Here is a 26,187-nt window from a genome sequence, read left to right on the forward strand (position 1 = left end):
CATTCAAGGCCACTGCACAATTATACAATGTTGCAGGCGGAAAACTCTATTTGATCACGTCAAGATATGCCAAACACAGCAGGATGGCGTAGAAAAGAAAAAGAGTGATCACAGGTAAATCTTCATCCGCACTGACTAAGGCTACATCCACACTAATACATTTTAGTTTAAAAACGTTAAAAAAAATATTTCTGTCCATACTAGCAAGCCTGAAAATATCACATGATTGTTTCCATACACTGGGCATGCGAGTGCTGGTCTAAACAGGAAGTAGAATGGTTGCTTAGTTACACAAAATATGACAGAGTATTATACTTGTCTTTAATAATAAAAGGTAGGGCTTGATATTCAAGATCTTTCTCTAAAATCTTCCTCTATATATTCAAACAGACAAATTTCATGGAAAGTTTTAGAAGTTTTATATTTCAGACTTAGTTACAATGCTGCAGGTCTTGTTCTATCGCTCTCTCTCTCACACAGACATCAATTTACTTTAAAACGAACACTTACAAATCAAAGTTTACTAGATAATGGGTCATAATCTTGTTTCCTCGGTTTTGTTGTTGTCTGTTTTTACACTCGTAGCTCTGCTGGTGGCTGAAGTCCCTGTCTTACTGGAGAGCATTTATGCTTTTGTTCCTTTACCGTTTATGTGTGGACTTCACAATAGTTGTACAGAAGAAAATAAGCATTATTAAGAAAAGGAAAGTTGTCCATTTTGTGTCCATTGTCCTCCTCAAAGCCACAAACTGTGACTTCAAACATCCACCCCGTAGGGCTGATGCTGCCGCTGGAGACGTTAATTGCTCCAATAACAGCTGCTTTCTCCGCATGTCGGCAGTGATAGACCCATACATCTACTGCAAACTAAGGATATGCCTCATCAAAATTGCAAATATTTCTGAGAACACAATTTTTTTTTTTGTTAAGTTGCATCATGTAGCTCATGAAATGCGTGTTATGTGAAAAAAACACCTCTCACAGAGTTAAAGGGGTAGTTAAGAACAGACGTTTTCTGACAACATTTAGGTTGTAGTTTTATGTAAATGACCTGACCAGATTTTGATATTCTGCCTTCCGCCTAATACAGTAGACATGGATGGAATTTGTTTGAAATGATTTCAATAACTTCACAGTAATATCACATTACATAAAGTATCTGGTTGCTCTGGTTTTATCAGAATATTGATTGTCTCAGCCAACTCTGGGTAAGATGACACCAAAAAGTTGTTGCAGCTGCCACAGATTGATGTATGTATTTGCATTGTGTCAGCAGTGCCTATGTATGTATGTATACAAGCTCTGTGTGTTGATTAACATTACTGTATAGAGGAGATAAAGGCTCTAGACTAGAGCCAGATAATTATAAACATAAATTGATTATCAATAAATGAAAAATGTATGAATACACTTCAGAATGCGGTTAGGACATGTTTTGTAATACTTTTTTTCTCCATTGTCAATGGAGCTAAATCTTTAAGAGTAAAATTCATTGGGAGGGGGATGGTGCTTGTGTCATTGATTTGCATTACTTTCTCTACTTTGTTAGAGAAAGATTTGTTTTGATGTTGGTTGGTTTAATTTCTTTATTTTTAGTTCAAAGCTATGTAACTCTCTCAGAATTGTTAATCCTTAATATCTTGTACTTACCTTATATCTTCATTACCATTGTGTGTACTAACCATCAGCTTCCCGAAACATCTTATTAGTATATATTAACATTCTGTTGATTGCTATTCAGTTGCTGTTCAACTTTTATTTATTGATTTCATCATACTGTATGTTAAGATGCTGCCAACCTTACAATTCTGTCTTTTTGTGAATGTCAAGGCTGTAAGGAGTGCTGTGAGCGATGTGTGGGAAGTCTGCCCTGGGCCTCTCTCATTGCTACCATTCTCCTCTACATGGGTGTGGCCTTGTTCTGTGGGTGTGGCCATGAGGCTTTGAGTGGAACCGTCACCATCCTTCAGAACTACTTTGAAGTCATCAGAGCCCCGGGAGAAACACTGGATGTGTTTACCATGTAAGTGACTCATTTTTCACCTTTATTTCTCTGGAGGATTAAAGGACCTTACCTGTGGGTTTTTATGTTTTAGCAAGATGACTTGATGATGATTTGCAAATTACATAACATTCCACTCATGCCAAACATTGCTCATCACAGTTAGGATGGACTCATCACAGTCAGAATCAAAAGACAATCTCTTAACTTCTAGGTACATTACTGGTAATGTAGTTTTTGTCCATCACTTTTGTAAGGACCATTGCAGCCTTTTGGGGGCTTTCTAATAAACCCACAACAAACTATTTGGAAGTTAATGAAAATAAATAAATCTGTAGAGAGAATTGTGCTAATGCCTCAGTTTGACAGTGGTGGAAAAAAGACTAAAGACTAAAACAAGGAACATGTTTCAGTAGATACAGATTTGCTGGCATGGCACCGACCAGACATCTGGAATTCCAAAATAAGCTATAGAGTGTTTTTATTTCTCATAATTGTTATAAATGAAAATAAATAGTAACACAACTGTGAATGTAAGTTATCTGATCATACATGTTTTCCACTCAATATAAGAGGAAAAGTGTAGGTAGTCCCGCCCACTGCCCAGGTCCGGACTCATCTTCCATCTTTAATTATTATCTCTGACTTATATTATGCCTACAAATAACATTTCAAGATGCAGTGTAGCATGAAATAAACAAATACTTATTAATCACTGGCACTGTGTGTGTGTGTTCTCTCCACAGTATCGACATCCTGAAGTACATCATCTACGGCCTTGCAGCTGGATTCTTTGTGTTTGGAGTGCTGTTGCTGGTTGAGGGATTTTTCACCACCGGAGCTATTAGGGATCTCTATGGGGAGTTCAAGATCACTGCCTGCGGACGCTGCCTGACTGCATTCGTAAGAGATCTTTGTAACCAGTAGATTTAATTTGATACAGTTGCTTTTTAAATTCTATTGTTACACTTTTGGATAGAGCGCTTTGTAGCAAGATGTTTTGGGGTAGTTAGCAGTAACTGATCATTATTAATGGATAAGGATATGTATTAAAGGATAAGGCTAGAAAAAAAACTATTTTATCCTATTTTCCGTATTTCATATTTTATCCTATTTTTCCTTTGATTACTAATTACCATGAAAAGACCAAAACCAACAGTGAATTGTGAATTGTATTGACAAGTATTGCGGGTGAATCAAAGCCCTGGTAAATCTTCTTTCTCTGTGCCATAGAGCTCCATTGTTGTTAAAAACACATCAATGTGCCACATTTTTGCACTGGGTGACATATTACATCATTACCAAAGTAGTTTACTTTGAGAATTCCACGTAAAGCATCCTGCTGCCACAAATACTCACTGGAGCACCAAATGTGGACTAAACTGAAAATAGTCCCCAACAAATGCAGTGTCTCCTCCCATTTGTTTGATAAAAAACTACAACATTTTCAGGTTAAATATGAGAAGTTATGACCTTATAATGAATTGTCATTCATAAAAAGGCAATATCTTGTGATATACCCACATGTAAGGGATAGCTGGTTACATGCTGTAAATATTATTGATTTAAGAAACATGGAATAGCTACACCAGATATATAGAATTATGATATTTCAATAATGGGATAGGATAATAAATCGCAGTTACTAAGTTGATTAAACTGGATTCTTAATTCAGTGCATATCATGAGTTGCCTTGGCCAACAAGTTAAGTTGCAGTTCACATCCATTTCTGCAGATCAATTCTTGAAATACGTTTTTTGAAGTCACAGTGATTTTGACCTTTGACAACCAAAATGTAACCAGTTAATCCTTGATTTGAAATTTGCAGAAATTCCCTCAAGGTGTTCCTGAGATATTGCGTTCACAATAATGGACAGGACTGACTTGTGGTCATAGTGACCTTGATCTTTGCGCTTTGACCACCACATTTTAATCAACTGATCCTTGAGTCCAAGTGGACATTTGTGCCAAATCTGAATAAATTTACTCAAGGCGATCCTGAGATACATTGAACATAATGAACTGTAAAAATACAGAGCAGGTTTTACAGTCAAAATGTATCAAATTAGAGTATATAATGTATTAATGTATAAACGTGGATTTAACTGTGAGAAAACAGACATACATTTAAAATACATTTAAAAAGTTCCTTCCAGTAATTTAGGGCATTTGTTACAGTAATTTATCATTAAGATATTGTGTATTTATGTATAATAACTACAACATAATGTATTAAAAAATAAGTACATAAAACAAAGATAAATGTTTTCACATTTAAATAAAAAAATTATGAATTTTAAAAATGTTCATTAGGTTCATTTAAAGCCAATCATTGTAAATATAGTTACAATTTAGTAGTTACTTTATCAAGTGTTGTCCTGTAAGTAGTTTCTCTTTTCAACCACTTTTGAACGTCTTTTAACCATTACCGTATTATAAACATCTTTTAACCTTCAAAACGCTCACAGTAAGATATGTATACATCGTCTTACCAACACATCACAATTTAAATATAACATGAACAATGTTTTTTAAATACAACTACAATGAAATAGAAAATCATTGTTGACAGTGTAAACAATAAAGAATTATAAAGATCCCCCTTTCCTTCATTAGATGTCGTTGTCAAAGCCACCCATGTCTTTGTCAAAGCCACCCGGTTTCAAATGGTCTGCCTTATTTAAGGCAGACATTTGTAAATAAAACAAGTCTTAAAAAGATATATTCACTTTTGAACCAGTTTTGAATGTCTTTTCACAGGTTACCATAGTCGTTCTAACGTCTCTTTAACGGAAAGATGCTCACTGGGATATTACATAGTATAATACTGTATATTGTTTGCATTTTGCTGTATGCCAAACAACAATTATTTTTTTGACCCTCTTCTTGTTTGCACGTCATTTAGTTGTACTGACTTCCTCCCCCATCCCAACTGTATACAGCCTCACAGCTTTCTATCCTGTATTTTAGATGTGAAATGGCTTAAAATCAAAATTTTAAAATGGGCTACAGCGACAGCCCTCAAAGACGGTCTCCAACATTAACTTTGGCAAGCTTACATGCTAAGGCTACAAGCTAGCAGCCTAGCCGCATTGTGAGCAGTATAAAATTATACTAATGGTGCTAATTTCGATTTGCATTAGTGGAATCCAGTAGTTTCAGTACTTTCAAAGTATGTAGTTAGCGTGAAGCCTCATTACGATGCATCTTCTCGAAATCAACGTTGAAATCCCAGTTGGTGCTCACTGGGATCTTAAACAGACCTTGATATCAGAACAGTTAGGAGTTTTAACAAATGGGCCCTACATATGTCAACAAATGGGAGCTGCACTGTTGAGGAAAGAGTGACAATAACTTTAAAATATATATATTTAATTGAATTAATATATAATTATGACTTACTGACATTTATGGCCAGAAAATATATATTTTCTAATATATATTTCAAAATAAAGGGTGTAGTTATTATCTCAGTGATACAAAATTATAACTTTTACACAATTTCTCTAAAAATTTGTGTGGCTTCTGTATGTACTTCTAATGAAGATAAAAAATGTTACCACAATCACATTACAACTTAAAATGAAAGCTGCAAGCAGCTATGATCAGGCCCTCGCACCTTTGCGCACTTGAGTTTGTCCATTTTCTGCTACTATATAGTTCTACTCCACTACATTTCAGAGGAAAATATTGTACTTTTACTGTACTTTTGAATGCAGGACTTACTTTTTACAAAGTATTCTTAACTGAAGTATTGTCACTTTTTCCTAAGTATAGATCTGATCTTTCAATAAACTGTTAGTTTATTGAAATAATAAAGGAGTTTTCTTTCTCTCACACACACACACACACACACACACACACACACACACACACACACACACACACAACTTTCAGATACAGTTTATGTAGTGTTGTGGGTCCACCGTTTACCACTGAATCATCTGCTGTTTCTCTCTCTCTTATTTGTCTCTCCATCATCTGCTGCCTGTTTATCTGTTTATGTCTTTCTCTCTCTCCCCTGTGACTTTTACCAAAGGACGTTTGCACACAAAACACTGTTTTACTGTGTTTTGGAGCCACGCTAATAATGTAAAGTTTATCAAATCAAACGACACCAAGCCTACTTCATATTATAGATTATACTAAATAGGCTCACTTTATAATCTAAAGTTACTTCTCTACAAAAGATGTTTTTTTTCCCATGTTGAACTGTACGCTCTGCAATTTCTCCTCTACTCTTCCCGCTTTGAGTCATTCAGCACTGACTGTCAGACCCCTCCTGCACAGACCCACAGTCCGTTTAGAGACTTGCATATACTTTGACATGTCTGTTATGTTACAAACACTTTTTTTATCCTAAAGGCTTACATTTAATATTGTATGTGGAGCTACACTCAAACATTTGAGGCTTATAAGCCCTGGAAAACTGACCTGGCAACACTGCTGGTCCACACAGGAATTACTGTCGAACTTGTTCATGCTTTGTCTGATTGTCATGAAAATGCACAGCCGCGCAAACCAGCACCCTCACACACAAAAAAAATTCCACAAACGTCCCGTTGCACTCAAGGAGGAACTGATTAAAATTAGATGGTCACTTGAAATTTCTTCAAATTTGGCACAAATGTTAATTTGGATTGAAGGATGGAGTGAATAAAATATGGTGATCAAAAGTCACTGTGCTCTCACAAAACAAACTTTTGGCCATAATTCAAGAATCCATATGCTAATTATGACAATTTCACACAAATGCATAATAGGATAAAGGGAGGAAGTGGAAACATGTTGGACAGACATGGATTTAACCTGCAGCATGACTGGTTGTTGTGATTGATGTAAGAAATGACCTATATCGTAATAGAAGATTTTGGCCCAATAGACACAATTAGTGTTAGTGGGAAACAGAGTTTGTAAATGAATAATGTCCTTTTTGCATTTTGAATATTACTTTACGTACTAAATGCAGTATATGAAGTAAATTACAACTTTGATTACAACAAGTAACCTTGTTGAAAATAAGCTAATAATTGTATTTTTAAAAACACTAGTCATTTTTCACTGTTTTACTATGTTTAAAAAGCACATCACTGATGCAAAACATCATATCTGTCACTCATTATATCTTTTTCTGTGTTTGCAGTTGATGTTCTTGGCCTACCTGTTCTTCCTAGTATGGCTTGGAGTGACAGCATTCACCAGCCTGCCGGTCTTCATGTACTTCAACGTTTGGTCCATGTGTCAGAACACCAGCTTGGTGGAGGGAGCCAACCTCTGCCTGGATCTGCGTCAGTTTGGTGTGTGTCATCTTTGAAATTGATGGAATAATGTGTTATATCTATGTATTGTAATATCAATTTGTATTACTGAAATAGTGAGTACCATCTCAGCATTCTCTTGTGCAATGTCCTATACCTTTGGTCTGTTGGGCAAACTCCCAAATCCAGTACTAAGAAAGTACGACATAATTGATCTGGTATTCCACTCACTTCAGTTCAAAAGCATGGAGAGGTCAGAGAAAAGCGTCTATCCCTCTTGGCTTTTTGAGTTCAAGCTTGGTTAATAATTACCTGCTTTTGAGCATAATACTGTGCTGTTCTTGCCTGAGTGCAAGTACTGGTGTGCATACAAATATTTGTTGGATGATATCATTCAGATCACAACTACAAGTCATACATTTTGAAAGAAGCAATTCTATTTCCTCCCTTTTGGGTTTATTAAAGTGAAAATGGTTTTCTTATCCACAGAAGTTGTTTTGAGTGCTAGTTAAGAAATACAGGTTCTCATAAACTGGACTGCACATTTCCCCTGCAGTGGCTGATTACCATATAATGTATTAATTCTATAAGAATGAGATGAAGTTTGTCAAATAACGCAGATATCTGTCTGCAAGTAACTGGCGGGTAAGTCAATATTGGTATCTTGCTGTCCTCATTCCTGTGTTATGAAGCATGTGATGTTTGGGCCAGATTCAAGGTAGAACAGTCGAGTTACAACAGCTTGATGTTTAATGGCAAATCATGTAAAATGGCTACAGACAGGAATAAACTGTTTTTGTGGCATTAGGTATTGGTCCTGATGGACTGCAGCCTCCTGCCAGAGGGAAAGGACTTAAACAGTGTGTGTCCACTCTTTCTTGACCGCCTCAGAGACCTGGAGGCAAACAAGTCGTGGAGGGATGGGAGATTCCAGCCAATCCCCCTCTCAGCAGAGCGAATGATAGACTGCAGTCTGCCCTTGTCCTTGGCAGTGGCTGCAGTGTACCAGATGGTGATGGAGGAGGTGAGGATGGATTCAATGATGGCAGTGTAGAAGTGCACCATCATTGTCTTTGGCAGGTTGAATTTCTTCAGCTGCCTTAAGAAGTACATTCTCTGCTGAGCCTTCTTGGTGATGGAACTAATGTTCAGCTCCCACTTGAGGTACTGGGCAAAGATGGAGCCCAGGAAGCAGAAGGACTCCATAGTGGCAACCAGGGAGTCACACAGGGTCATAGGTGCAGGTGGGGTTGCATTCTTGCGGAAATCCACAACCATTTCCACTGTCTTTAGACTACTCAAAGTTGTTTAGTCCGCACCAGTTCACAAGATGGTCACTCTCCCACCTGTAGGCGGATTCATCCCCGCCAGAGATGAGTCTAATGAGGGTGGTGACATCCACAAACTTCAGGTTCTGATGTTCCAAGATTTAGAGACGTGTTTCCCCAGCTTCACATGCTGCTTCCTGTCAGACAGGAAGTCTGTGATCCACTTGTAGGTGGACTCGGGCACGTACAACTGGGAGTGCTTGACCTGCAGCAGAGACAGAATTATGGTGTTGAAGACAGAGCTGAAGTCCACAAACAGGAACCTGGAGTCCAGGTGCTGGAGGATGAAATGAAGGGCCAGACCTGTTGGCTTTGTAGGCAAACTGCAGGGGGTCCAGGAGTGGGTCGGTGAGGGTTTAGAGGCGAGACATGACAAGGCACTCAAAAGACTTCTTAACCACAGAGGTCAGGGCGACGGGCATGTGGTCATTAAGTCTTGTGATCCTTGGTTTTTTGAGGACGTGGATGATGGTGAAGGTCTTGAAGCAGGCTGGTACGTGGAATGTCTCCAATGAGGTGTTGAAAATGTCTGTAAACACGGGAGACAGCTGATCAGCACAGTGCTTCAGGGTCGAGGGAGAGACTGAGTCTGGGCTGGCTGCTTTGCAGGGGTTTTGATTTTTAAACAGTCAGTTAGCGTCTCTCCAGAATAAACAGAGTTGTCATTGTGGTGGGAGATGGGGTGCTCTGGAATGTATGGTTCTGAGACGCAGGCCTCTGCTGAGCTAGGGGAAGGGGACCTGGTGGTCTATAGCTGGTGGATGGGGTCATGGGTGATGGGGTCAGGACTGTCCCACTGTCTTTTAAAGCAACAGTAAAACCTGTATAGGTTGTTTGCCAGGCAGAGGTCATTCATGGCGTGGGGGGCTTTAGGCTTGTAGTTGGTGATCTGTCTGACCTCTCCAGGCAGAAGCAGAGTCACTTGCTGAGAGCTGGTGTTGCAGTTTCTCAGAGTACTGTCGTTAAGCATCTCTCACCACCTTGCTAAGCCTGCATTTTTGAGTCTTTAAACCTGTCCTTGTCCCCACTCCTAAATGTCTGATCCTTGTGCAGTGTTATGTTCCCGGACGAGCCCCCAACTGTTACGTTCCCCGTTCAGCGTCCAAGGGATGCGGGACGTAACTTGTTAATTTCCCGGAGAAAAAGAGAATGGGCAACATATGAGGCTTAACAAAAGAATGTTTATTACCAAATCGGGTGACTGCTTACACGGCAGCAAAAGAAAACTACTTCCTTATAAAAAGAAAGCGACACTAAGCAACATGATACAACAGCCCACACGACTGGAACAAAGGTGATGCGATCCACAGCGTCACTACTGCGTGCTTTGGCCCAAGGAGACGACACACCCGTGTGGCGCTCCTCTCCTTTTATCCACCGCTGATTAGGGATCGAACGCAGCCGTGTTCAATCACGGGGCAGCTGGCGTCCAGGGAAAATGGGCGGCATCCGAGACGACACTGGGGGTGGGGGGGCAGAGGAAGAACACAAACAACACGGCATGTAACACCCTCTCCCATAAGACCAAACACTTGGCCACAACCAACCCCCATCCCACATGTATTTACATAACAAAAAACACACAAGACAACACACAGAAGCAGACCTATTGCCGATGTCCTCTGGACTGATTTAACTGTTGCCTTACCCGTTTGTACAACCCACTTCACCATCATCTTACCGCTTTCCCCTAGGAAAAACCGCCCACCACTGCACTCACTGGTGCCCTCACCCACTGCGGCGAAACACCTAGTCAAGGCTGGATCGCCTCTGTGGGCGCTGATGAGTGCCTCCCGGGTCAATGGCAAGGACACTGCTAGATCAGCAGTAGACTTTGCTACACCTTTGGGGTCCTTTGAGGTGCCGTTCACCGACCCACCAAGATGGTGAGACCTATCCTCAGACCACACAGAAGCCAACAGTGGATCAGGTATGGGGACATCCGCAACTTCAGGTTCAGGGAACACTTTTTCTCCCGCCACATCGTTCCCCATGATGAACTCCATCCCAGCAACGGGAAAACGCGAGCAGACGGCCACTGGGAAGAAACCTCTTATTAATTTGGTCTGCACATAGACTCGGTGGAGAGGTGCGGGAACAAAACCCATTTCGATACCTCTCACCACAGTACTTGCATCACAGGCAGATTTGGCACTAACAGGCAGAGCACTAGCAAGGATGAAGGATTGCAAACCACCAGTGTCGCGTAGCACCGTCACCGGGCGCTGATCCTCCGCCTCTCCTGAGCAACACACATTCTTTCAAGACAAAGGGTTTAAAACATTCTGGCACTTCTGGAGCGGCGGCCTGGCCAATGGGAGTCACCGTCGTCACTAACCCCACTCCCTGTGGCTGCTGTCTGGAAGCTTCCTCCTGTTTCTTCCGTCTCCAGGCTGCACAGTCTACGACCAAGTGACCAGGGTCATGACAGAAAAAACATTGTCTCTCAGCCCTAGGACCCGACCAAGAACCATTTCTGCGTGACACACATGTGCCACCTTTTTCCTGAGGATACTTACACTGCTAAGCATCTCGCCTCGAAAACACATTCCTATGCGTTAGCGCAAATTTGTCTGCCAGCGTAGCAGCCTGCTGCAGGGTGGTCACTTTTTGTTCATTTAAATAAACGACAGTACACTCAGGAACAAAATTTTTGAATTCCTCCAACATCAGGAGCTCACACACCGAGGCTAGATCGTCAGCCCTACTGGCCTTACACCTTTGGTCGAATAGAATCTTTTTATCACGCGCAAAGTCAGTAAATGTCTGGTTGTACGCCTTCTTAAGGTTTCGGAACCAGTCTGTAAGCCTCTGGTACTAACTCATATGCTCGCAGAACCTTTAACCTTCTCATACACTAGGCTGTCTTCCACCGACAGTGACGAGCAAGCTTCCTGAGCTTTTCCCACCAGCTTGCACTGCAGAAGTATGGCCCACACGTCTGCTGGCCAATGTAATGCAGCAGTGATGAGCTCAAACGCACCAAAATAGGACTCTACTTCAAATTCACAAAACACAGGGACCAGAGAAATATTTTTACTGACATCGAATGCAGCAGTGGAACCTGGCGTTACCTGCGTACCTGTAGGGGTTCGGCCAGACCCAGCCTGTAGCTCTAACTTACGCATCCTAACAGCTGTATCTGCCTACAATTTACGTAACTTGAGCTGAGACTCTCGCTCCCGCTCTAGTTCTCACTCGCGTTCTTGTGCTTCCTTTTCTACCTGAAGATGAGCGAGGCGCACCTTTATCCGAGCATCAACCCCAGAGCATAGGAGTTGACTCTGCAGAAAAGGAATCAAATTGGGCCAATGCGTGGGGCTTCACTTCCGCCCTACTGCTCTGCGCAGCCCGAGTGACATGCCGCCCGGTCGCCTCCCCCCGTGTAGGACCAGAGCTCCCGGCCTCCGGAGATACTGCTGCCACGTCCCCTATGCCCGGAGACTCTACCGGTGCCGGTAGCCTGAGAACACCCTTACCACACAAATTATCAACAATCACTGCCTTGAGTTCCCCTTTCGAAAGGGTACCCGACAGAGGAACACTATAATACGAGGCTATCTCCCGCAGAGCACTCGTTTTACACTTCTCCAACTGAGTGAAAGAGGGATTATTCACAAACCCATCCATCTCAAACGCTGCCATTTTACCACAGTGACGAGAAAAAGAAAAAGAAAAAACACAAACAGCCCGAGCTCACCACTACTAACGCTGCTAACGTTACTATCAAACCACTCAGCTGAGTTAGTTCACAAGCTACAAACAACTGACATGTACGCACAAGTACACTCACAAGTGATTAATGTGAAGAAAAAAAAATGTTGACACCAGATGCCACACACCACCAGTAAGTAGTGTTTTCTGCTGTCTCAGCAATATAAACAAACTTCCTCAGATCCTGCCTGATCAAACTTTTCCTACCTATCTTCTGGAGCGTGCTGGGCTCGAGGCGACTTGAAAGGCAAACATCAGCGGCCGAAACCCTGAAACGCCTACCTCCGCCAGAGACTGATCCCCACCCAGGATTACTCCGAAAATAAAAAAGGCAAAATAATAAAGCAGTGTCTGAGTTCTGCTGTGAACCAGGGTTTGTCGTTGTTGCAACTCACCCTGGTGCTTGTTGGAACACAGCTGTCTTCACAGAAGCTGATGTATGAAGTCACAGCCTCTGTGTACTCATTCAGACTGTTGGTAGCAGCCCTGAAAACATCCCAGTCTGTACAGTCTAAACATGCCCAAAGATCCTCCATAGCTTCACTGGTCCACGGCTTCGATTTTACTTTCTGACTGTATGCAGGAATCAGATGGACCATGATATGGTCAGAGTGTCCGAGTGCAGTGTGAGGATTGGCATGATAGGTCCAGCTTATTGTGATGTAACAATGATCGAAAGTGTTCTCCTCTTTGGTTGAGCATTTGATAAACTGTCTGTATTTGGGGAGTTTATGGCTGAGGTTACCTTTGTTAAAGTCGCCAAGGACAATAACTAAAGGGTCCGGGTTGGTTCGCTCCACACATAGCATCTTTGCCTCCTACACGTTGGTCCACGGTGGAATGTAAACACCACCCAGTATGAATGAAGCAAACTCACGGGGGGAGTAGAAGGGTTAGCAGTTTATGATAAAAGATTCCAGATCAGGAGAACAGTGCTGCAGAATCACTGTCATGTCGTTACACAAGCCATTGTTGGTATAAAAATACATTCCTCCACCTTTCGATTTGTAGGAGAGCTCAGTGTCACAATCCGCTCTGAACAGCTGGAGGCCTGCTGTTCACCCTGGACAGGTCGCCAGATTATTGCAGACACAGAGACACAGACATTCATTCACGCTCACATTCACACCTACGGGCAATTTTAGAGTCGTCAATCAAGCTAAGCTTTATGTCTTTGTGGGAGGAAGCCGGAGAACCTGGAGAGAACTCACGCTGCCATGGGGAGAACATGCAAACTCCACACCAACACCCCTTTGCAGTTCATTGCTCAATATCATCAAACGCAATGAGATATCAAGAAGCTTTCAATAACTTTTGATTAGCTTTGTCCGGTAATCATCCACAGTAAATTTAAGTAAAAAAGCAATCAGACCGAGAAATTTGTATTGACCAAATTGGAATTCGGCAAATTTACTCTAAATTCAAAATGGCTGACTTCCTGTTGGGTTTAGAGCAGTGTACATCTGCCTACTAAATTGTATACATCTAGGTCAAGGTGTGGGCTGCGTCATTGAAAATTTGTAGGACCGCTATCGATGTCCCTTGCCACACCCAAGCACAAAAAGCATATCAGATACCATATTTTAGCTATTTTAAAGCATGCCAAGTTTCGTTAATTTATAAGCATCACTAGCCCCTCAAAAACAACGTTGTGTTTAATGGCGAATGACACAACATTGCAGCACGCCACAGCAACATAGTTCCATGAAAAGTCACAAATTTTATAACTTTTCTTCATGAAATTGTTAAGATAGTACCGAACGAATTTGATGTTAAATGTGATGGAATCTGTAGAAGTTTGTTAAAGTACAACCTCTGTAAAAACAGTAATGGGCAACAATGCCTTAAAATTGCCCAAATTGGCCCTCTTGAATTCGATTAGAATGAAACTTGCAGGGTATGTTTCAGGTCCTTATGTGGATATGTCATGCAAATTTCTTTCCTTTTGAAGTTTATTGGTTAAAATCTAAAAGAAATAAAAAAATCAGATCAGTTTTTTCTAAATGGCAGAAAATCTAGGACTTAAATGGTCCAATAGGCTTGTTTGTTGAGGACACGAAGCCAGACAGGTGTGCCAAATTGCATGTCAATCGGACATACAGTGTGAGGGGCGTAGACCTTCAAAGTTTGACTTTTGAGGGGGCACAATTGAGACATTTTGTCGTCCCCCCCCCCAAGCACGGGACCCAAAAAATATGTGAATTTTCACCAGTCCTGATAAGTATTCCCTTATGCCCTAATTATAATAATCTTAACGATCTCAATAATTCCTTTGCCGACGTAGTTGGTGCTCTGGCCAAAATTGTTAGAATTATTAGTGCCTGAGCACCGATGTAGTCAAAGCGGAGGACCTATTGTTCTTCTTATTAAGTCCCAAGCACCGACCTATTGAAATAGCTTGGATTATTATTAGGGCCCAAGCATCAACCAACGGTTGGGCTGAGAAGGCCCTATTTAAACTGGTATGTTTATTAGGGCCTGCGCACTGACAAAGTCGTAGCAGAGGATGTATTGTTCTTCTTATAGAAGAACAATTCAATTCAATTTATTTTTGTATAGCCCAAAGTCATAAATTACAAATTTGCCTCAGAGGGCTTTACAATCTGTACACATACGACATCCTCTTGTCCCGGAACCCTGACATCGGAACAGGAAAAACTCCCTCAAAAAACCCTTTAACGGGGAGAAAAGAGGGAGAGAGCCGTGGGAGAGCAACAGAGGAGGGATTTTAATAGGTCCTTCGCTGAAGACTGGTTGGTACTTGGGCACCAATATGAATCATATAAGCACAGATTTGCACTTTCTTTGCAATTGAGAACACACTGTGAAAACATATTAAACCACACAGTATGAAAATAATGATTCATTCTAGTATACACCTTTATACATGTTATCAATACATATTATATTTTAACAACATATAATGATTATATATTATTTTACATCCTGCAGTCACAGCTCTGTCCACCATCTTGTTCTCCAGAGCGCCCACATAAGACCAGAAGACACACACCAAAAAGCATTTTGTAGAGTATCTTGCAGCACTGTCCTCTACTGTCCAAAGATTTTAACTGCAAATTGGCCTCCTGTCAGGAAACTAATAAATGTATTTGATAAACATTTTTCATGGATAATAATTACAACATTTCACTAGAATAAAATTGCTGGTTCATGAAGGTTTGGATTCAACACAGTGATCATTTTCAGGTCACTTTGAGTGCATTCCCACTAACAGTGCAGTACCAGTGAATCATAAATGTCAGTCCATTTTATTAATTCAATTCAGATACTTGTTCAGAGCAGCAGGACAATAATATCCAGAGGTTCTTCAGTATATTCATCAGCATTCTTGCAAAACAAAAAGATGGCCAGAGTAATGAAGAATATGTGTTTCTAATATTTCTGTTCATTAGGAGCGGTGGCCATCTCTGAGGAGAGGAAGGTGTGTACTGGTTCTGAGAAGTTCTTCAAGATGTGTGAATCCAATGAGGTAAGAAGAAATTGAGAGACCTTTAAAGAAATTTGCCGTGATACAGATAGGAAATATGATTTGTGACCTGTTTCAAAACAAAAAGCAGAGAAATTAAACTCAACCAAAAATGGCTTGTGTTGTGTGTTACAGCTGGACTTAACCTTCCATCTATTCGTGTGCACACTGGCAGGAGCAGGAGCTGCTGTCATCGCCATGGTGAGAACCATTATTTTCATATCTGATTGGCTATGGGCCTTGAGTACTAATTGCTACTGATTAATATGACCTCCAATCCGTGGGTCAAATTACAATGCTCACTGAAACAGCTCTTGTGCTCTGTACTCGAAATGTCTTGTACTGTATGGGTTTTTTGGTTTTTTTTAACTGTTCTGTCTTTTGATTTGCAGTTGTTCCCTTCCACCGATAGTTTAGCCCTGCCCCCTTTCATAACCCATAAACCATTTCTCGTTTGTGGAAGACATCAAGTTGTTGTAACTTGGCCAAACCTTGTCTAATCTGCTCCAAATATCTCATGCTCCATCATATTCTCACCCTTAAATCATCTTTAAGACAATTTTGAATTATAGTCATAGTGCCACCTACTGGCAATAGGAAGTTACAGGTTGTGTAATTTTACATCCTCCTCCTAGCAGATTAGTCACATCCCTCTTAAATTTTGTCAGAAAAGCCTAAAGACCTTGATAGTGCTTTGTTGCAAAGATTGTAAATAATTGTTGAACGGTGGTGGCTTGGTGAATTTTGAACCTTCGCCATGAACGAATAAACTGTAAAATGTTACTCAAATCCACACAGATCAGATCTTTTCCAAATTTTAGATGTTTGTTAAGACTCCAGGCCTGAATACATTTATAGGCCAATTTTGAACCTTAGTTATAGCGCCACCTACTGATAACTTGATGTGCAATGATTCACCATTGTACATCAAGCTGTTGTCACTCAACTGTACTTGGTCAACTCTGCCCCAAACCGGACATGCTGGATAACAATCATGCCTTGAGGATTACTACATGCCAATATTAACTCATTGTCTTAATGTCACCTAATGGCAACCATGGCCATATGCAGTATTTCAGAAATACAGTGGTTCTGCGGCACACCACCTAACATTTTTGAAAAATGTGATTTTCTTAGAGATCATTTATTTAAAATGATATACACCTTTATTCAATCTTTATGTTTGAGTTGCATCACTTTGAATCTTGGAATTTTAGAAGTCTCAAACAACACATAAACGTAAGCAAAATGTCTGTTTTACAATAACAAAACAAGAAAAAATGAAAATAGTATGTTATTACATTATAATTATCCTAGGTGTTTGCGCTGTGAAATTGAGCCTACAGGTTTCACTGTATAACCCAAAGAACATATATATTTATGTCATGATAACAGAATTTTTGTTTGTGTAAATCAGCATAATGTTAATTTCTATTAACAGCCTATTCTGGGCACACTGGGAAGTACCTGTTCTTCCTCTCTCATCTCCATCACCTTCTCTCTTTCTTTTTCTTTTTTTTCTTTTTTCTCTTGCAACCTGTCTCTTCCGCTCCCAAAGCTGAGCATTGATTGACAATCTTCCCTTTTGTCTCTGTCAGTGAAGAGAGTAAACGCATGTTGACTATCAAGTGATGAAAGTGAAACTAACTAGCGGGCATCACTGGTTTCTCTTAAATTAAGCGGGACCACACAGAAGCTATTGGTCACATGGTGTCTGTCTGTGGAGGAATGACGTTGAAATACTGAAGTACTTTACTTGAGGTTTTCTATTTTTTCTAAGTTATACTTTATAGGTCTACTCTACTACATCACAGAGGGAAATATTGTACTTTTAAAAGTTACATTGCAGACTGAGAATATAAAAACTAAATTAAATAAATAATAAATATAACACAATAACAGATTATTCTGCATAATGAGTGCTTTACTTTTGTAAGTATATTTAGCTAATTACAGTTTTATACTTTTCTTTGTGTAACATTTTAAATGCAGGATTTTTAACACAGTATTCTAGACTGTATTATTGCTACTTTTCCCTAAGTAGAGATTTGGCACTTCTCCCAACTGTAATCAGACTCCTGTCCCCTGCTGATAGAGCCCACAAGTTAGGTATTTCTCCTGCTGGTGGGATGTCGAACATATAGAGTTTATTAAATATAGTAATATGACAAAGAGTCCTTTTCATATGTATGCTTTAGACCACGGGTAACTATACTATATAGCATTATATTCAATATTATCTGTTTTTGGCTAATTGTTGTTTGTCATTTTATATAAAATGACAACAATAATTCTATATACCGTAATATATATATATACATACATATATACATACATATACACAGTTTAGGCTTAATAAGTGCTGTCCTGTATGTGGTCCGTAGGGGGCACCAAAATTCAACAAAGTGGAGAGTTCTGTCTACACAATACAGCTGCTGTTATCTCAAACCTGATGTCTGTTCTCTACCCAGAAATAAAGTGTTCACAATAGAAAAGTGTTTCAAATATTTAATTTCTATTTTAACTCGTATTTAAACCTGCAATACCATATTTTTTGGCAATTTGGGAGCAGCAGAAATAAGCCGCAAACACCATGTCATATTCACATTCAATGGCAAACACTTATTTACACATCCAGCATATACACAGTATCGGTAGCATTCATATGGACTCGTGTTGGTGCTGTTCTTAACCGACTCCTACATCTGGCTCTTTAGCTGTTGAATGCAGCACTAACTGTGTAGTGGTTTTATTTCACTGAAAACAGCTACCTGCTGTGGCCGAAAACTACACTAAGAGAGCGACATACCAATGCGTCAAATAACGCAGCTTGTTCAGTGCACGTGTTAATGACGTCGTGTCAATATATGCTCGTTACATGTGTCTTTTCAAAGTAAAACTTCTGTCTTGACAGGATGTTAGGTTTAGGCAACATTACTACTTAGCTAGCTTTGTTTGACGTTAACTTGACTGACTAACGACTCACGTAACTAGCGACTAACATGAGTTGTTAGTATTGTTAGTCAACAACTACATGGGAAAAGAACATATTTTCACAAAATATTTCAACTGGGAGCGTAGCTGTGGCTGGGAGTCACGACACTCCAAAGGAAAGAGTCACTGCCGTCATAGATAGGCTTTTCTGATCAATGTCGGGTGTGTGGTTGGACCACCATGTCCCCCGTCCCCCCATGGGCCGGAAGAAGATTTCAAACGCAGTTTGGATCTACGCAACCTAAATCAATGCATTGCCTGCAAGACGTTCCACATGCTGAGCATCAGGCAGTTACTGGAACTGGTTCAGCTGGGCGATCAGCTCACCACAATCATCTTAACGGATGCATACTTTCATGTCGAGGTGGCTCTGAAACACAAGAAACAACAGGCATGCCATTCGGCTATGCTAAAATGGAGTTATTTTTGTCCAGAAGTGGGCTGAGCAGCATTAGTGTAGTTAGGTTTTGCAGCTTAAAGATGGATTTATGGGACTAAGTGATTTCTCCACTTCTTTTTTTCCCCTCTCATTTATCTACCTTTTATACATCCCAATTAATCTCACTCCTAACCAAGTTGGGGTTTGCCATCTACTGGGAGAAGAGCAGCCCTCTCTTTTATGGGGGTGGTAGATTTTTCATTAAAAAAAATGAAAAAAGGAGGTGACTGTGGCACACTGGGTTAAGAGGGTTTTCTGTTAACCGCAAGGTCGACGGTTTGATCCTTGCCTGGGATGTGTCCTGTGTCGAAGTGTCCCTGAGCAAGACGCTGAACCCCTAATTGCTCCCCGGGCGCTTCACAGCAGCCCACTGCTCCCAATAAGTTGGTGATGGGTTAAAAGCAGAGGCTAAATTTTGTATATGTGTAAAAAATAAATAAATGTATATGACAATAAATAAAATGTATTTATTATTGTTGAGGCAGTTCAATGCGCATATTAAAATATGCGCCTGGTGGTGGGATGGCCACAGGAAGATCTAAAAAGGCAAAAACAAAGTATTCAATGCAATAAAATTGTTGCATTTTTGTGAAGTTTGATTGACATTTCATAATCCCGACTTTTGTATCATTTCTGTTTGTACAAAACAGTTAAGTTTGTTTTTTGTTTTGTTTGTATAAAAGCAAAAAAAGTACTGTGACCATAGACAGTATATAGTACATTAGTTATAACATTGGTATGTAGTATGAATTTTGCACGTTATTGCTGTTTAGTGGTAAGAGATTTGAAAGGGAGTTTTGCGGACATTTTCTCCAAAAGAATACAAATTTTACTACATGCACCTGGAAGAATTATCATTGTGTCCACACACCTAGTATCTATTGTTTAAGGAGACTTTGTCCAAACTTTATCTGTATCTCATTTGTGTACCATTTGGACTAAAGGTGTCAGTATAAGCAAAACAAACTAGAGGTTTGTTTTCGGGTTTACTTCATATGTACTTGAATCAACCTTGGCTTTTCCTCTCCTCCTTCAGGTCCATTTCCTGATGGCTCTAGCTGCTAACTGGGGCTATCTGAAGGACGCTAGCCGGATGCAGAAGTATGAGGACATCAAATCAAAGGAGGAGCAGGAGCTGCATGACATCCACTCCACACGCTCCAAAGAACGTCTCAATGCCTACACATAAACACACCCTTACGAGAGAAACGACACACGCACACTTACCTGTCACACACACACACACACACACACACACACACACACACACACACAAGCTGATATACACACACACAAACACACAGACACACACAGGGCCTGACAAAAGCCTAAGGATAGCAGAAACATACAGTACACACATGAAAGAAAAAACGACAACACAAACATACATTCAAAGACAGAAATTTTGACATTATTAGGCAGAATTAATTTGATGACATTTGATGAAATTATGAAAACACACAAAAACCATGCAGTAGATCATTGGCTCAGGTGATCTGTGCTAACACTTTAGCATCCACTCTGTTGGTTTGCCTCATACTTATATTAACCCTGACTTTGACTTTTGAGTGAAGTCTACCATTACCTAAAAAGTGAAAACAAGCACAGAACAAACCCTCATCAGAGGAAGTGGTGCTGGTGATGGCAGATTGCATACTGCTAAAAGTCACCAATCAGAAGCTCCATAATTACGTGATCGTTCAATTAGAATTGTTCCAAATAGGAAACCTGGCAACATCAACTTTAAAGAGTTCATGATATTTCCCTCTGAAGTCATAAAGGCCTAAGTTTACCAGGGCTGGCCTCTGCCTTTTTGGACCCTAAGCTTGCCTTCATCTTCAACCCCCAATTCCCCAAAGTAGCTTTGCAGTGTGAATGGGCGGAACAATCAACTGGAAAACTACTAAAGAATTTGTTAAACAAAACAAGTACAGTGTGTGTATAATATAGCACAAGAAACATACAAGATATTGCAGAAAGAAACAATGATGACCAGAAGAACCCAAAGATTTTTTTTATTTTAATTCACTTGTTTGTGGTCTTAAACATCTAATTAGTTTGGGCCACCTATGCCTTTTTCTTTAAAAAAAAAAATGCAAATATTATGCTAAAAGGCTGGTCTTTTCTTGGTGTCATTTTTACTGGCTTAACCTCGGTCACCATGGTGATCATCATAGCTTGCTGCAGAACTGCTATGAGTTGTTAGCATGGCACACTAAAGTCAACAATCTACAGCAGACACAAAGTGGAGTTAAGTGTCTATGAGCTCACCCCGTAACGTGGGGGCCGTTCAACAGGGCGATGTCACTGTATCTCCCCAACAGCATCAAAATCTGCAGTACAGACATACAGAATTCATTCACACAGACACTCACGCACACACACATACCGTAGATGTGGCTGAATGGTCGGTGTTGTGCAGGCAGTGTTGTATGTTGTTGTCATGCTGTGTCGTGTCGTTTCGCCACATTATGATGACTGGTATTGCAGAGAAATATGGTCCCCAAGGAAATGTGTACCTCCCAGGTACAAATGGGTAGCTTTGATACGTTTTCCTTTCCTCCCCTTCTCTTTTTGACTCATTTTCCCTGCAACCCTACCCATCCTCTTTCTCTATGTGACCCTGTTCATCTTGAGCCCAGTTTGATTAGTTGTTCCACATATTCTTGTTCCGCATACTGACCGGTATGTTCCACAAATGGCCATTTGTGGCACAGGGTGTTGGGTTTTTGAAATTAAATGCAGACTTAATAGTTCATTGTAATATTAATAATGAAAACATATGCTGATTGAGAAAAAACCCTCAAATGAAGATGATGTCATAAATGATCTCATTGTCCAAATCCCGCAAATATTGCTTTATTTGTACTCTATATGGTATGTGAGGCTCCTTAAGGTCACTTGAACTTTCGGAGTAAAACCACTTACAATGCCATTGGGGATTTCAAAGAGGCCATTTAAAACACCTAATGAAACAGGGCTTTGTGTTCTTCCCCCTTTCATCCCAGTTTGTATAAGCTGACGATTTGTCCTCAGAAACAGCACACCTTATCAGAATTAAGTCTTTTAAAAAGTGGCATGTTCACATCAGATTGATAAACAATGTTTTTTTCTCACTTTTTAAATTTTTTTACCAGTAATATTTATGTATAATATTAGCCTTGTTTTTTCTTCAAATGGGGCAGATGTAGGGTGACATCACTTTCACATTTGTATGTAACGATTCTGTGTTTCAGTGGTTCTACACACATACAAATATGCACAAACACACATACACATGCGTATACACCAATTGTCTTGTTGAGAGTTTCAATTCTCTCATTTATGTTTTCTTTTGTATATGTTTCTCGCAAAAGCCCTAATATACAACGGCATATCAGGGCCATTTTAGGTAAAAAATTATAATTATTACAAAGAGGGGGAGTGTGGTAATAGTCTGACAAAATAGTCAAAATATCCAAGATTAAAGTTGTAAATTTATGAGAAAAAAGGATATTCTGTGAGATTTAAAGTGGCAAATTGAAGTTTTCTTTCTTTTTGTCTTTTATGAAAATTAATAAATGCTAATTTTGTAAAAGTTAGAGGAAAGTAGTGACAAACACATTCTATCTTTGACTACACAAAGGTGTGTGTCTTTTAATTCAACTCAGCTAACGTTCAAAATAAACTGTTGAGAATATGTAACACAATGGTACCATAGTTCAAAAAAAGCTTTTAAGGGACTATGCCCAAATGTAACTTTGTCAGCGTGAAGGGAAAACAACGCAGAAAAGGCACATGTTGAACCCCAAATTGATGAATTAGACTATGTCCATAGAGTTTGCAGGGCTACTAGAATACCCTGCTTAGCCTGCTGCTCCTGAGACCCACAACCAGATAAGTGGATGAGAATGACCGGATATATCATATTTTTTTAACTGTGTTACCGCAGTGTTTAACAGTGGCATCTGTGGTGTGATGAGGTTGATCCAACCTTGCAAAGTGAAGCAACTTTGACTCTTTAACAGAAAACCCTCACTATTTTCATTACGCTTTTGCACTACACTATTTTTCTACTAATCATTTTTTTTCTCTTTTCTGTAAATTTGCCACTTTAATTTTATCTCAGAAATTCTTAGTTATTCTTAATATCACCCCCTCCCCAGGCTCCATAATTATTATAATGTTTTTTTTACCTACAATGGCCCTAATGCACCGTCCTACTAATGTGACCAAAACAACCAATTATTTATAAGTTGAATTTTAAAAAGAATCACTGAAAGGAATTCTGGGTGGTGTTTTGGTTGTGTAGGAGTGGTATCATTGAAGGTTGTAAAGGTTGAGCTCTGAACAGGATGTTTTTCAAGAAGGAGGATCAATATCCCGCTTTCCCTCTTATGAAGAGTTTGTTAGAGTTTGTGTTTGAAATGGATAGGATGGAGTGCTGTAACTTGAGAGTTGAGAATACTGAGGGAACCAGAAAAAAAGAGATACAACTCACCATTAGTGGCTGCAGGGATGGATTCTACTGGACTAGTGGTAATGGGAATGAAGACCAAGATGAATGAAGTCCCAGCTAATAAGCTTGTGGTTCCCGTAAGAATGGTTGATTTTACTGGATAGCTTTGTGGTTTTAAGAATGTTCCCAGTTTATATTTGGTGTCTCATTTATCTCCACATGTGCTTTCATACTGGATGCTGCATACTCTATTCGTTTTATATCAGCAGAACTACACCTGCTGGGATTGGAGGTTTCAAAAATGATCAACTGAAATATCAGCATGATTCTGAATGAGATTGTGATTTGTGATACCTAACCCTTATTTGCTGCTACTTTTTTGAGAGGCAAATCAGACTTCAAAGTCAGATCTGTGAGTGGTAACAACTTTAAACTTGAACTAGATTGTTGTTGTTGTTGTTATCTTATCTGATCTAAATCATTTTGAAAAAAATTGTCACCAGTGTGCATGACTGGGATGTTTGTATTTTTTTAATTGAGTTTTGTTGAGCCAGCCGTTAGAATAAGAGGGCTGTGTGGAATGTCCTGGTTCTAGCTGTGAAGGGATGATTCTCTATCTGCCAGTAGAGATGACTGAGAGGGAATTCAGTTTATCCTCAGAATGATTACTGTGCTGATGATGATGATGGTTATACTGTTGATGACATTAGTAATTGAAGGGTTTGCTTTGACGAGACTACCAGCACACACACACACACACACAAAGACGCACACACACACTCCACCACCGCCATTACTCTGAGCCGAAATTCATCGGTCTTTTACTTTTCATCTATTACATTTCACTATTTTACTATCAACTTTTAATCTTTGAGACTTTTTAAATGTGAAATCATTTATTTCAAAAGAAAGTAAATGTGTTTTTTAGTTTTTTTTGTGGTCAGTATTAAGCACTGTACCTACATTAACTCTGTAAAAAGATATACATATATGTGAAACAGTTGAGGTGAGCAGCCGGGGAGAATGATTTCCTATTGGTTACAGAGTCTGGAGGAGGCCGTTGAGTCCCAATGTATTGAGCCTCTACTCCCTAAGAGAGCTGCTTTTACACACACATGAAAGCATTTGCAACACAATGGTTATCGAAAGGTAGAAAGAGAAAACTATTATATAAAAAACTGATTTGTACCAGAAATCCATATAAGGTCTGGGTCACTGCAAGATGATTTTCACCTGATAGTGGATATATTGGCTAATTTAAAGGTATCATGGACATTAAAATATCTAAAAATAATACTTTGTGCTACAATAATAAAAAAACTACTCACAATGTTATTTGCAGTAAAAGAGGTTTAAACTATTTGAAAACACCTGTAGAGTCTTTCCAGAGGCAAAATTGGTCACAAGATGGCGCCTCAGACTGATAAAAATGCGTGTGGGTTATTTTTTATCATTCGACCCAAAAAGCAAATCAGGATGCTGTGTTTACAAATCACAACAGACATGTCCTTCTCATTCTGCCTTTAAGTTGGTATGAGTGAAGCCGAACCTGAGGTGTCACACTTACAGATGCCAAACTGATGGACATAGCCAGTCAACAAAACATGCAATAACACATTTAGTGAGTGAGTGTCCATACAGGCACTAGTTTTGCTTCTCTTGGGCTTTTCTCCCAAACCCTGTGGAATGTAATTTCTTCCAGCATTATTTTGGTAAAACACAGTTCGAACCCGGTTCTTTGTGTTGTGTAATTGCAGCTGAAATTGACAAAAAACAAACAAAAACAATTACCATCAGTGTCAAGGAAGGGAGACTCCACCAGACTCGTCTCTTGTTCAGGTGTGTCTTGGCTGCATACAGTCAGTATTTTTAAGGGTCTAGTTTTACAGTAACAGTATTCTATCATTTCATTGCCTGACAATGGATGTTTTGTCAGTGTTTTTAACTTCAGATAAATGAAAAAGTTTTTTGTGCACTTATTGAACATTTTGAGCTCTCTCTCTCTCTTTCTCTCCCTCCCCCTCTCTCTCCCTCTTTCTCCCTCTCTCTCTCTCTCTCTCTCTCTCTCTCTCTCTCTCTCTCTCTCTCTCTCTCTTATTCTTGGTGTGTAAGTGCATTGAGATCCCCATTGTGGGACCTGTGTATAGTCTTGCATTGGTTATTATCTGAAGACATAACAATGATGAAAACAAATTAATTCATAATAATGAATATACAGTAATGTTATTCTAGGTATATATATATAAAAAAAGACAATGAATCTAGTTGTTGTTTGTGGCATGGTTATGCATTCAATGGTCATAATTTCAATGATTAAAACAATACAAAAAACATTATTTTCCACTGGCGCTATTCTGCTGTTTTTGTTTTGTTTTCCACTTTTTTTTAGCGTGCAGCATTGCGGTTCTTGTTACTAATGGTGTTGCTAAGCTAGCTTGCCTGCTCAGTTGTTTACCACCAGAGCAATATATTGTAGCAGTTTAACAAAATCAAGATGTAAACGAGAAATCCACACTGTAAATTTCT

At 39.7% G+C, this 26,187-nt stretch overlaps 1 protein-coding gene across 1 annotated transcript in view; it reads left to right on the forward strand.

Moving 5' to 3' along the window:
• The window catches only part of LOC137884810 (neuronal membrane glycoprotein M6-a-like), a 36,088-nt gene extending 10,091 nt beyond the window's left edge, over window positions 1–25,997 (forward strand). Inside the window, exons 2-7 of the mRNA XM_068726830.1 lie at window positions 1,831–2,023; window positions 2,749–2,905; window positions 7,147–7,300; window positions 15,717–15,793; window positions 15,926–15,991; window positions 20,260–25,997. Of these exons, the coding sequence (XP_068582931.1) occupies window positions 1,831–2,023; window positions 2,749–2,905; window positions 7,147–7,300; window positions 15,717–15,793; window positions 15,926–15,991; window positions 20,260–20,412 (800 nt within the window). The 3' untranslated portion in view covers window positions 20,413–25,997. The remainder of the gene's footprint in view (window positions 1–1,830; window positions 2,024–2,748; window positions 2,906–7,146; window positions 7,301–15,716; window positions 15,794–15,925; window positions 15,992–20,259) is intronic.
• The last annotated feature ends 190 nt before the right edge of the window (window positions 25,998–26,187 follow it).

This window comes from Cebidichthys violaceus, unplaced genomic scaffold (genome assembly GCF_023349555.1).
Source record: "Cebidichthys violaceus isolate CVI_PGR_0920_01 unplaced genomic scaffold, fCebVio1.0.p SCAF_4, whole genome shotgun sequence".
NCBI classification, from domain to species: domain Eukaryota; kingdom Metazoa; phylum Chordata; class Actinopteri; order Perciformes; family Stichaeidae; genus Cebidichthys; species Cebidichthys violaceus.